Source organism: Anas platyrhynchos, chromosome 2 (assembly GCF_047663525.1).
Source record: "Anas platyrhynchos isolate ZD024472 breed Pekin duck chromosome 2, IASCAAS_PekinDuck_T2T, whole genome shotgun sequence".
NCBI classification, from domain to species: Eukaryota; Metazoa; Chordata; class Aves; order Anseriformes; family Anatidae; genus Anas; species Anas platyrhynchos.
In genome coordinates this window covers 61,342,501-61,355,769 of record NC_092588.1, presented here as the reverse complement: position 1 = coordinate 61,355,769, position 13,269 = coordinate 61,342,501, and the positions used below count along the sequence as shown (strand labels likewise).

General features: G+C 39.3%; 1 protein-coding gene and 1 long non-coding RNA gene across 3 annotated transcripts in view; one reads left to right on the top strand and one right to left on the bottom strand.

The window, feature by feature from the left end:
• The window catches only part of TSHZ1 (teashirt zinc finger homeobox 1), a 55,658-nt gene that overhangs the window by 32,015 nt on the left and 10,374 nt on the right, over positions 1-13,269 (bottom strand). Inside the window, exon 1 of one of the 2 annotated variants that reach the window (XM_072034833.1) lies at positions 6,679-6,780. The exons of the other annotated variant lie outside the window; for it this stretch is intronic. Coding sequence (XP_071890934.1) covers positions 6,679-6,703 — 25 coding nt within the window. The 5' untranslated portion in view covers positions 6,704-6,780. Of the gene's footprint in view, positions 1-6,678; positions 6,781-13,269 lie in introns of those variants that run through there. 2 annotated transcript variants of the gene reach the window in all.
• Positions 5,505-8,931, top strand: LOC140001894 (uncharacterized). The gene is made up of 2 exons (XR_011807621.1): positions 5,505-8,278; positions 8,469-8,931. It is a non-coding gene; the product is annotated as an uncharacterized lncRNA (long non-coding RNA).

Sequence of the window (13,269 nt, the reverse complement as noted above, 5' to 3'; positions counted from 1 at the left end):
GGAGGGTCAGGCTGGGCATCGGGAGTGTGCCTGTGCCCTGAGGGTGCTCAGGCACTGCAACAGGCTTCCGAGCCAGCTGGTGGGTGCCCCGTGTCCAGCACTGTTTAAGAGGTGTCTGGATAATGCCCTCAGTCATACACTTTAACTTTTGGTTAGCCCTGAAGCGGTCAGCCAGTTGGCCTTGATGGTCTTTGTAGGTCCCTTCCAACTGGACTAGTCTGCTCTAGTCTAGTTTAGTCTAATTTTCAAAATTTGTTTAGGTTTCTCTCTTTTCTTCCTGTTAGAAATGCATCAATAAAGGAAACACACATGCTCTGAACAGCACTAAAATTTGCAAGAACAGAGGCATGTCTCTGCAGGTTGATAAAAAAAATAAAAAAATCAACATTACACATAATACAACCAACCTGTAAATATAAAGGCCAAGGATTCAAAAAAAAAAAAAAAAAGTACAAAATGTACACAGTCTACTGTATATACCTGAAACGCAGAAACACCTGTGCTAATTACATCACTGACACAAGATAAGTGCACAGCAATCAGAAGACAAAGTGTTAACAGTCAGTGAGTTGCCATGTAATTACCATCACATCCAATGGAGTTATCCAGTACTGTATGTCCCGCATTGTTCGTGTTATTATGTGGTAACTATCAAATTACCACGTGTCATCACTGTAACATTAGGTTGATCCACTATGGAAATTCATTCTGCTCAACAGCAGGCCAAATTCTTCATTTTGTCCCTTTGGTGATGAGGACAGGTGGATTACGTACTGAGCTCTACTAAAGGTTAAAGGACTAGGTTAGGCACTTCATAGATTAAACCTGATCAAATAGCCTGATTCTGCCACCTTTTCCCACTATGAGTTTCATTACTCTACTGCAGATGGGATAATACTTGACAGGGTACTACTATCTGTCCCAAAGTGATCATTTTCTCCTTAAATTTCCTGTAAAACCTACATCAACATTCCCTCTCTACGGCTATAGTAGTTACTATCTTAAAAAAATAAAGTAGAAAAGCAGGCTTTGCCTGCAGTAAATGGAAGCGAGTCAAAGACATCAGGATATCCATTTAGGACTTACACTATTACTAATCTATTTCAGTGAGAAGACAAACAGAAAATATTACTATGATGGGAGGAGAGACTATTTCTGTTGTGTTATTTTTTTTAAAGGGACAAACAAATAAATATATCATGATAAGCTTTGACTCACATGTTTCCTACATCTATATTTCCGTGCAGAACAAAATTAAGTGTTAGAAGAGTTTTAAAACATGAATACACACAAGTCTTGGAAACAGTGCAAGCGAGGGAGCAAAACTGCAAGTGTAGCTCTCAACCTGGGAACCTCCCACACTACAACAAACTCATTAGCAACTGCTAACAAGCCACCTGGTGTGAGCTACATGATAAGTGAAAATACAATGGCGAGGATGTTATGAAAGTGGTTATCACCCATCAGTGCATTCACTACAAGGAGTATTTTGCACATATATTTTACATTAACACTTGGAAGGTGCTCAGATGTTATGTGAATGGGAGCCCACACAAGAGCCCACACAGATGACACAGTGGTTTCAAGGGCTCAGGATTGTTCACTATTACCTTAAGTGACATCTAAATAAGTGTATAGCCAAATTCATACACAAACGGAAGTTAAAGACAATTGTGCAACTATGTAGATAAAATTTGAAATATTATAAAAGATTTATCAAAATAAGAGGAGAGTCCTTTTTTTACCATGATTAGGTAGCATATGGCAGAGTCCCTTAGAAGACAAGACACTTACTGTTTCACACAGGTTAGCAGAATAAAATATACAGTCTGGGGAAAGTAAGATCTACTGACAACTACCATGTGTCATCTTCGCTAGGCCTGGCCTCATGTTTGCAAGTGTGTATGAGGTAAACATACACATACATATAGAGGTAAAACAAATCTTTTTATTTTTTTCCTTCTGAAGAAAAGCCTGAGGACTCAGAAAGACCTGCGGCGATGAGACTTTTCTTTGTAGAGCACTTTCATCTCAACATCTGCAGCTTATAGTTGAGTTCTTAGAAACCGGTCATCGATAGCGAAGGGCAGTCCTTTGGCTACATCTGATAAAAAATGGCTCAAAAGTTGTTTCTTTGCCAAACTTCACTTCACTTCCCCTTTTTCACTTTCGCACACAGCATTTCTTACATCTTGCTACATCTCTCTGAATCTCAAGAGTGGCTCAGTGGCTCGAGTTTACAGCAGTGGAGATGCATAAAGTTTTGAAGTATCAGGCACAAACAGCTAGCTAGCAATTATACAGTTATTGTCAAATCATGCATTGTTGTCTCTTCAGCAATTTACTTCCACCCTTTCAGTATTTTCTAGAATCTCCTGCAGAATCCAGCTCCCCTCATGGGCCAGTAGTTTCAAAGTTGTTTAATAAGGAATGGAAGTCAATCGAGCCAAATGACAATTGGAAGAATAACACCTTGCAAGTGATTTCAAGAAGACCAGAAGCAAGAAATAGAAACAGATTCATGCCCTCATATTATGTCCAGGTTGTTCTTACACTGTCAAATATAGTGCCTCCACCTCACAAGGAATATTGTTCTGTTTATAGTAACAAACATGGTGGAACAGCGTACACGTAATTCAAGAGGTTTCACCACTGCTCTAAGGGGAGACAGTAAAAGAGTAACAGCATCCTACCCTCATCTACACTACTTCTTGCACCATTTATTACCCTAGCATTTATTTACCCTGTACAAAGAACTTTTATGTGAGCTTGTGAATATTTCCGTGATGCAATGACCAGCATCTACATCACTGGGCTCTTTCAAATCACTGCCTTAAATAAAAGTTTCAGGCTCATGCTACCTGTGGTGCTCGTTGGAAATAATGAACCAAGTTATGGAAGAGGGAGAACAAGGACATTGCCTCTTTAATTTTGCATGCATGATAATGTTTTTAACCACTAAGGTCATACCTGCATGTGATGACTGACAACTTTTCAGCTTGATTCAAAGCAAACAGCTGTTGGTTTGATTGCCTAGCAACTAAAAGTTGATGGATGACCCTTAAGATGGATAACTACCATAAATCACCTCATTCAGACTCTCAGGGAAAAAAATTAAAAAACAATGGTTTTCATGACATTTGCTGCACTCCATAATGTGCCATGATAAATTTGGCTGCCTTATGGATGCACAGTTGTGGCTGCTGAAATTAGACACTTTTGTTTTCTGCATTCTGCACTTCTTGTAGCCCCCTCTGTAAGGTGTGTTCATATTAATATACTCCACTGTCAGAAGAAAGCAGAATACCAGAAGCTACTGTCAGTCACCACAAGGCAGGGAGAATCTGTATTGAATCTCTGCATCACCAAACAGCTTTTAATCAGGAAACAGCAGTCTTATATCATGGCTATGGCACTGGGCTACATGCATTAATAATGGTTACAATATATTTAGTGTAATGACTTGACCCCGGTCAACATTATTGATGCTGTGATTAATATGAATTTGATAAACTGCTTCCTCTTTGAAGACATTTTGTATGTTTCTCAAGCAAGAGAAAAATACTTTTTATGTATAAGTAAATACAGCAGGACTTCACAAAACCATTCTGATCTCAGCTGCACAGGTGTAAAAATAGATTTCTCATGATTTATACTAGCAACCCAGAAACTGGAATCTGGACCACAAAAAAAATAATAATAAAAAAAAATCCTCATTTTCATCTCATTAATAGGAAAAAAAACGCTAACCATGATTCTAAATGGAAGACCATATTCTTCCCAGAGAGTGTTCAGACAGAAAGGGAAATTCCCTTTTATTGTTCTAGATAATAGGATTTCTCTGTTTGTTATGTACAGAATACATATGCATTCAAAAACAGATGTTCATAATTGTTTCCATTGTTTGGATTTTTTTTAAACTCTTGAGCTTGACTATTCATATGAAAACTCTCTTACTGAATTTGGTTTATGACAGCAAAGTGATTTCTGGTTTTATTTAAGAAAAAAAATGAGATAGTTTAGTGCAAGATTTAGTATTTCCTCGTGGAAGTGTTGTCTTACATGTTAGTATGTGAGGAGTTCATCAAGGACAACAAATGTGGCAGGACTACCTTGCTCTTAGCTGATACACATCAGCCCACACGAATAAACTGCTGCCCAATGTAAAATTTTTGGACAGTATGGTAACTCCCAAACTGTGATACATGACCCATTGAAGGGGGGGCAAGTAAACAGGGACCCAAGCTATGGTTAGAGACATGAAAAAGAACTCAAAAAATGAAATCATTCTGAAATGGAAGATAATGAAAACGAGAAGTCAAATGGAAAATAAGTAACTTCAGCTGGGGAGCAGGGGGTTACCTACAAAAGCAACTGGGAAAATGATGGTAAGGGAAGAAAGTTTCGAGTTGGGACCGAGATGCCAGAATTTTTGGTGAAAGCATGCTTGAGATCTGCTGATGCCAGCTTCCTGTTGTATCCAGATCTCTGCTACCAGCTTCAAGAACCTTCCCCTTTACTGAAGTCGGCTGAGCATCTTCTGAATTCAAATTAATTCACCTCTGAAAATCAAAAGTCATGTTTCAAAGTGTGAAACACATTCTAATAGACTCAATGAAGCACAGAGAGGTGTTGGTGGTACAAGATCAGAAGTAATGCCTTAGCTGAACCATGCCTTCAGATTTTGAACAGGTTGTAAGCATTTTTCCTAGGACACATATTATGAAAATACAAGGTATGTTTTCACTTGCAAGATCCAGAACTACATTTCTAAGTTTTACACGGAGGTGGAATGTAAATACAGTATGCATCAGGCTGTTTAGGTCTGCCGTATATCTCAACAGTCAACAGTGGTGATGCTCCACAAGGTACGTGTGCAACTTACTAGAGTCTCTCTCTTTGTACCATACCTCAAGCAGTAAGTGCCCGTGTAGTTTAGATTCTCTGCCTCTCAAGCAGAGATGAACACAGCAATGTAACATTGCTAGTTGGAATGCAATTTATTTAGAGCTTCTGAAATTTCAGATCACAGCGTTCTATAATCAATACTTTGTGTTATTCAGCCACAGTACCCCTGCAGCTGAGAACCTAACTAGTGTAATTCACACAAGCAAGAGTCTCAAGTGCACCTAGATGTGTTTCACATAAAAGCACTTATACGTGTATAACATTCAGACGCAGTCTCTATTTATTGTCTCAGCTTTAAGTCCCGGATGCCTCCGTGAAGGACCCACTAAAGAGGACAAGACGGCATGCTGGCCCTTTAAAACTGAAATGCTTGTTTCCTTTCCGTAAGAAAAGTAAATCATGCTATAGTGAGTGGAGCTTTGAAAAAGCATCCATCCATTAAAGTTCATGGATCCTCGTTTCCAGATTGTCCCTCCCCTGGCTGTGTCTCAAGTTACAGCCTTGTACAATCCAAGTCTAAATAATATTCACTATGATAAATGACACCATAACTCCGATATCCACAATCAATCTTTGCTTTAAAGATACATCCATCTTCAATAATGTTGATGGGGATTCTGTAAAATGGGAAACGTGACTGTTTTCCCGACCTCCTAACAGTGGGGGAAGGAAGCTCTGAGTGATGGCTGTCAGCCCACATCTGGCTGCAAAAATAAATTAGCCTTATGTAGACAAATGAAAGGACCAGCCCTGACTAGAAAACAGCCACTCCTGAGCAATGGCTAATTTATAGGACTCCTTTCTGGAAAGTTCCTAGCTGAGGCTACAGTCTCCTTAGCTATCTCTTTAAATGATATCTGATGCTGTAAATAACTTCAGCGTGGTAGGAACTATGCAAAGTACAAAGAGTGATTTGGTGGGGGAAGGGGAGGAGACAATAACTTTCTCACATTCTTTGTACATGATCAAAATGTAAAATTCGGCCACTGAAAACAACCTCATGCACACATGCAAACAAAACTTTTGTTTCAGCGAAAGTGTTGCTATATTTTGAAAATACTCTCCCCTTTGTTCGACAGACGACTATTTTCTGCTTTAACTCCTTTGTCATCTCCTGGGCTGCGGGACTGAGGCAGCAGCGTGCAGACATCCAACTACTCGGTGCCAGTGACACCTTGAGGTTGGGGGATTCTTCCCCTTGGCCGGGGCTGCGGACTTCTCCTTGTGCCCACCTGCCCGCTGCTCGTCAGGGGAGCGCCTGGGGGTCCCTCCAGGTCACCTCCTCTGGGCAGGTGCCGCAGGGCTGGGGCATGACACAGGGACACCCTGAGAAATGACCCTCTGTGTTTGCTTCAGCGCCTGGTTTCCGAACAGCTCGAAGGAAAATTTAAAGAGGAAGGTGGAAGAAGACTCCCTGTCTCGCTGCCTTACACGAAGCACAAACCCCTACCTGCGCACAGGACAGTGGCTGCCCCTTCTCCACGACTGAAGGGCTTTACTCCCTCATCCTTTACGCCTTTGACCTTGCCCTGCTGTGGAAAGATGCAGGACTTTAATTCTGATGGTGGACAAAATGCGGGGTTTACAAACAAACAAACGAACCCCCCAGACCAGGAGAACCTCACGGGAGGCGTCGGAGAAGCGGGCGAGGGCAAGGCTGCTCCTGCACCCAGCCAGCCAGCCCCGCATCTGGGCACCGCAGCTCCCCGGGGGAGGTCCGGCGGCGGCGGCGGCGGCGAGGGTTAATTCTGTGAAGGTTGAAGGACTTACAGTAATGCTGTGAAGACAGAAACATCACAGGCTTTCCTGGCAAGAGGCTCGCAGAGGGTAGGAGGGGACTGCGAAATGAACTCTCTCAGGCTTTGTCGTGTACGTTTCCCAAGGCCCGGCCTGGCCCCTTTGATAAATGACACATGTCATTCTGTCAGGGGCTGACACTGCAGCTGGGAGGGCCGGTGATGTATGGCTCCGCTGAAAAGGAAATCAACTTTTTGGCACCGAGCAAGACTGTGCCCTGTGTAAGGATTTTGTTTCTCAAAAAGTGAAAGATAGACTTAGGATTTATAAAAAAAAAAAAAAAAAAAAAAAAAAAAAAAAGTTGAAAAACAGATTGAACGACAGCTTACACTTAACATAAATTAACTCGGTAATGGTGAAATGTGCTAGCCTGTGATAAATAAAAGCTACATTAGTCAATTATTAATCACACTCCAACTTGTAGCCAAAACCCATGACTTAAATCTGAGGCCTGAGCTGCCTTACAAACAGATAAGACAGTGTTTGATAGATGTCTTGCATAGTGTAATCAGGAAGGAATCAAAGGCTTAGTGGTTTAACCAGGGGGAGTGTGGAAGGTTCTGGAAACTGAGACTGGGTAAAGTGGATAACTGGATTGAAAGCGCCCTTTCACTGGGGATACAGTATATCTTTTGACTGCTTAAAAAGAGAGAGAGACAGAGAGAGAGAGAGAGAAGGGGGGAGAGAGACATATCTGAATTTGGTTTAATCTTTTTTTTATATACAGGAATGTTTCAAAACTGTATTTCCCTTCCCCACCTCCCACCACCACCACTGTGTTAAATCATTTAAATCTGATCACTATTAAATGGATTCTCACCGAGACATCAAGTGTTTCAAATATGATCGTTTTGCACGGATTACAATTTAAGCATTTTATTTAATCGAATGAACTCGCATCAGGCTGCAACACATTCATGCAGATACAAGCTGTAGAGAAAAAGCACAAAGCTGCATAAACTAAACGATTCCTATTCAACCAGACTGTAAAGACAAAATAAAGGATTCCAGATACGAAAAAAAACTACACATCCAAAAACACTGTGGGGGGGAGGAGAGAAGAAGGGATGCAGTATCAAAAAAACAGCCTTACTCCCATCTGAAAGGCTGAACTTGCGCATCACCTTGATGAGATGCAATCATAGACTAGCTCTGCTTTTTGTTTATCCTCTATATGCAGAGCAGTATGACAGCAACTGAACCCAAAGGTGACTTTCATCCCCTGACCAGAGAGACAACTGGCACAAGACCCATGTAGCAACAAACTATCACTGCTAGGGGTTGGGCTGAAAAGCTCCTAACTTTCAGTAGGCCCCCTATCCAGCAGTGAAATTCAGACTGGACAAGCATTTCACCATCTTCCTCCCAGCATGGATGCTCTCCTGCCTCCTCCATGCCCTCTAAAACATTGCATCGTTGAAAAATGCAAGGTTTCATCTGATACATCCAGCCTGCAATAGAAGTATTTCTTGGATGAATTGTGAACTCAGATCCTGATCTAGCAATGGGCTGTACATGGGCGCACCCCTGTGACTGCATGAAGCCGGCTGCTGGATCAGGGTGTTCAGGACAGGTAAGTCGCTTTCTAGCATCAGTTGTGTTTTCACTAGCAATTAATAGAGAGCGTCAGTAGGAACAGGGCTCACAAAAGCGCTTAGGCACTTTCCTGGATCAGGCCTTAATGAGCATTGTTATCAGCTCTAACACTGTATAAATGTTTGTTTCTCAATCACTAATTTACATATACTTTCTATCATTTCTAGTGATGTACCAGTCATATCAGTTCATCAATGACTTTTTCAACTCCCCTGAATCCTCGGACATGATGCATAATTGCAGTATCGCACAAGTGACTAGCTTTTAACCAGGGCACAAAAAAAGAAGCAGATCCAAATCAGCAAAGTAAACATTCACAACAGCAACCAAGAAGGACTTCATCAGACAATTTCTCCAGCCACAAAAGCACTGCAGAGAAAACCTCTGACCTTTAAAAAGAATAATTTACCTTTCCCCCTACACACACCATATCTTTTATGTTACTTTATCGTACGTAATACGGTAACTTTTACATGTCTTTATGTGGGACAGGGTCCAATGTGCTCAGTGCTGTACCCACACACTGAGAAACAAATGAGCTTTCAATGTTAATCAAGTTGAATTTCATTTTTCAGTTTACACACTTTGTATATGTTTGTCTTTTTTGCCAATAAAAAGATAAGAACAAAAATGAAATTATCTGTAACCATAAAAAATATGCCACCGGTTATAGCCGAAGTTTAAAGTATGTACACATTCATATGCACGTACGTAGGTGCATTAAACGACATACATTCACTTGCCCTCCAACCTGCCATCAGGATTTTATATTATGAAGTGTTACTGTAATGTTAAATACTTGATGCAGTGGTGTGGACTTACTAGTAAACCCAAAAAGCAATCCAGGTTACCTCAGTTTTTAGAAGTAAACTTACAGTTTCACTCAAGCAAAATCTCAGATAATCTCAACCAGCTGAAAATGACAGCAGTTGTCTAGATCAGAGCAGCTATATAACCATTCACCAACTTCAAGGTGGTGCAGAGAGTGCTTAACTGCGGAATTTAAAAACAAAACAAAAAAAAAAAAAGCACAAATTTCAAAGTAAACGAAATATGGAGATCCTTTGAAACACAAACTTTAGTGACAGGCCCTACAGATAGTACAGCTATTTTCTCAATGCATGTAAAATTTGACTATAGAAAGAAAGATAAGGAGCAAGGGAAAACTGTGTGTTCAAAAACACATGCACACCGTCTGGTGTTTTAAACTTTTGCCTTCCTATTGCTAAAATATCATTTTTTTTGAAGTCCATAAAATTTCAGATAGTGTGCAAAATGTTTATATATTACCAAGGTCTCCCTTTAAAAGGTTTATACTTTTACTTTATGACCTGTCCTTGATTTGACACTTCCGCTCATCAGAAAGGGATTTATAAAATAATCCTGAAGGTGAGGAACAGACATCTGTCAGGGACTGGCTGAGTTTCACTTTGCGAAATTTAAGAAGGGAGAGAAATCCTGTTAAGCTCTCTTTAGTCACCAATAGACATCAAAGGTAATAATTAAAGAAGACAGACGTCATAAAAATAAATTTATGTAGTTCTTTATAATGCACAAGCACTCTAGTGTGTAAAACATCTATTAGAGTGAAAGAAAATACAACATTCCAAATGAGCAAAAATCTGTTTTGTTTGAGGGTTTTTTTGCCTACTTGAATAACATTAAAAAAAAAAAAATACAAGTTTAAACTAAAGTCTTTCAAAACCTTTGCCATCTGTGGGTACATGAACTATGGATGACCCCGAATGATTTGCACTCTGCTCAGAATCCCTTAGAAAGCACGGGAAAAAGTATCATTAAGAATGACTGATGACTGCCAGTCATGGTTGACCTCACCCAAGCTTTGGTCTCTGCCTCAGTAATAAGCTGTCCTTTATTAGCACCAACACTCCATAAAAGGGGTGTGTTTAGTCACAGGATAGTGGCCTTCTAATGCTCATTGCTTCTCCCTGAAAGATTGATTAGTGCTCATTTTTACTGCCTTCACAGTATATACAGTGACAGTGCTGCAGAGTGTCAGGGCCTGCAATATTGATGATAAGTACAACTACAAACTAGAGGTTTGGAAACGGCAGAGGATTGGGAGCTCACTCTTCTTTTCAACTGGAAAACACTACCAAAACAAAAAGAACAAAACACAAGCTCATGTATGAGCTACCAATATTCTGGTGAAGATAAACCGGGGCTAGGGAATTCCCCTTCCCTGAACAAGAGACATTTAAAATATAAATCTTAACAGGAAAGGTTGTATTTCATTTGGTTTTGAAAATGCACAGGCTTTCTTCCTTTCACCTACCAGATGTCAAGGCAAAAAAAAAAAAAATTACCCAGAAATATGATTCTTGTGTTTATTTCTTATACACTGATATTCAGAATGGTTTTTAAGTAGCGGCTTACAGGGAAGGAAAAAAAAAAAATTTTGTAAGCACAGAGAGTGAATGTTCCTGATTTGGAAGCTACTGCAGTGCCCCTTTGCAGCAGCAGGTGCCTCCTTGAGGGTAAAAAAGAAAGGAAACGTGAAGAAAACATGTTGGCCATGTATCACCTTCTGCTCAAATCTGCTTGCATTAACATGACTCTTCTGCGGCTTTTACTCTCATATTCAAAGTCAATGAGATCGTTGCAAATTCCTTCAGTGAACTTAAGATCTGATGTATAACCTGGCATCATGGGGGAAAAACTGTATAGCGGTAACGTAGTACGCAATTCCATGCAGTGCAAAGAATATTTAAAGTAGAGCAAGACCCAGATGTGTTCCTTGCAAAGCATCAGCACCGCAGTGATGAAAGAGCAGGTAAGGATTCATGAACTTTTTCATATTAAGAAATTCCAACCTGAATACATTACTTGGAAGAGCCATGCCTTGACTTGATTTAAAAAGTAGAACAGAATTGAAAACAGTCTTTAAAATGGGTGTTTTAACCAGAGACTTTATAGCATACGAGGCCAGCTCAAAGTTATACTGTAGTAGTTTAATATGGAACAACTTGTCCATATGGCTTTTCCTGGGAACGAGTCATTTCACATGTTACAGCAAGATACAGCTGAAAAAAGGCATGTTTCACTGTTACTTTTATATAGCTGGGAACTTGAGCACAGCAACCTCATACCAAAAAGTATTACAGCAAGAGTTTACTGCATTAATAATAGGATGCCCTACTGCTGTGACACATTCTGTACTTTGAAATAAATATTAGTCACAATAGTTAGGTTTTAAATTCATATACTTTAAAGCTGAGCTGTAACTATGACACTTGCAATAGTGATGATTTGCCAATAAAGCCTATTAACCATTTCACATAGAGCTCCTTCTTTTATTCAGTCTGTTGTACTGTTTTAAAAATATCTTCCTGTACCTCATTTAAAAATATTCTTACTTTAAAAGAAAAAAAAAGAACAACAACAAAACACTAGCACTTGAAAACTGGATATTGGAAATTCATGTTCACACTTTTGCATTGGATTATTAGCTTATTTCAGCACACAGAGGTTACTTGCAACTAATACACCGTTTCTTAATTTTAAAATAATGATTAAAAAATAATAATCTTGCTACATAACTACATCTTATGAGACATCACAGCCCAAGTCCTAAGCCATGAAAGTCAATGGCATGAGTCTTCCATAGACTTCTTTGGGGCTTTGGATTAGGCCCATCCTGGAAAACATCCATTCTTTTCTTTCATTACATTTACCTTTCACTTTGTACATTCTAAAACATGTGATTGAAAAAAAAAAAAAAAAAAAAAAAAAAAAAAGCTGAATATGAAACCAATATTTTTAAATCAAGGAAACTTGCTGTAAAAAAAAATAAAATTAAATCTGAGGCTTATGTAGTAAAACAATTTTTTTTTCTACTATAAACCTAAACATTCACACAGTTCCTAATTCTTTAGGTGGTTAAAACTGGCCCTGCTGTACAGAGGAAAACAGAGACAATGATAAGCAGCACTGTGACTATTAGCTTAGAGGGATTCTACTTGGCTATTTTCCTGCAGCATGCACTGCAATCACAATAATAAAGAAATCCTGTATTCCACCCTAATTCACCGAGAAATAGAAATGCTGGAAATCTAAAATAATTAAGTCAATTCTAGGTTTTTCAGAATGGAAAGGAAGCTGCTTTTTCATATGAGCTTTGAATTTCACAGAGATACAATACCCATGGAAGAAAAAAAAAAAAAAAACAAACGTCTATCAACTAAAATAAACTGCTTGGTGCTGCAGCAGTGTGGTGAACAAACATGAGCAAACCAAGAAATGAAACACTGGGAGAAATAAAAAGAAAAAGAAAAATAAATGAAAGGTTAAATATGCAGTTTGAGTAACAGGCCTACTCTAGGAAATACAAAAGAGGGAAGGTATCTAACTTATGGTCTGATTCTTTTTTTTCCCCCCGTTTTAATCTTGCATTTGTGAAAATACTGAATCTATAACGAGTTAAACAGAGCTCAGTGTAAGCTGTTGGTTAACAAGTAGACTAAACTAGAAATTCAGCTTAGGTGCCGTACTCCCACAAAGAGAAGGATTTCCAAGGAGGTGTGCTACTGATGGAGCCCTAAACTGATGACTAAACTCAAAATTGGACGAGTGTGCCTCATGCGAATCTGAAGATTGGTAATTAGAAACACTGTTTCCATTATTGACTGGTTTAAACTTAAAACGTGAAATTCATATAGTCAATCAAGAACATGAAAATGCATATAAAGGGAGGATGCAGTCAGAACGCATACCTTGCGCATTGCACATCTTACAGAAAATGGCACACAAAATCCAAAGTACTGGTGGCGGTTATTTCATATAGGTGAATTTTCCATCACAAAAATCTCCCATCTCCAGTTCAAATATCTTGTCTACACGGATAAGGATCAGCTGACAAGCACATGTCTGAACGTTCAAATAAGAAATTAGCATCATTACATAGTAGCAAGCTGTTTTTCGGAATTCTTCAAAATTAATCTGTTGTCA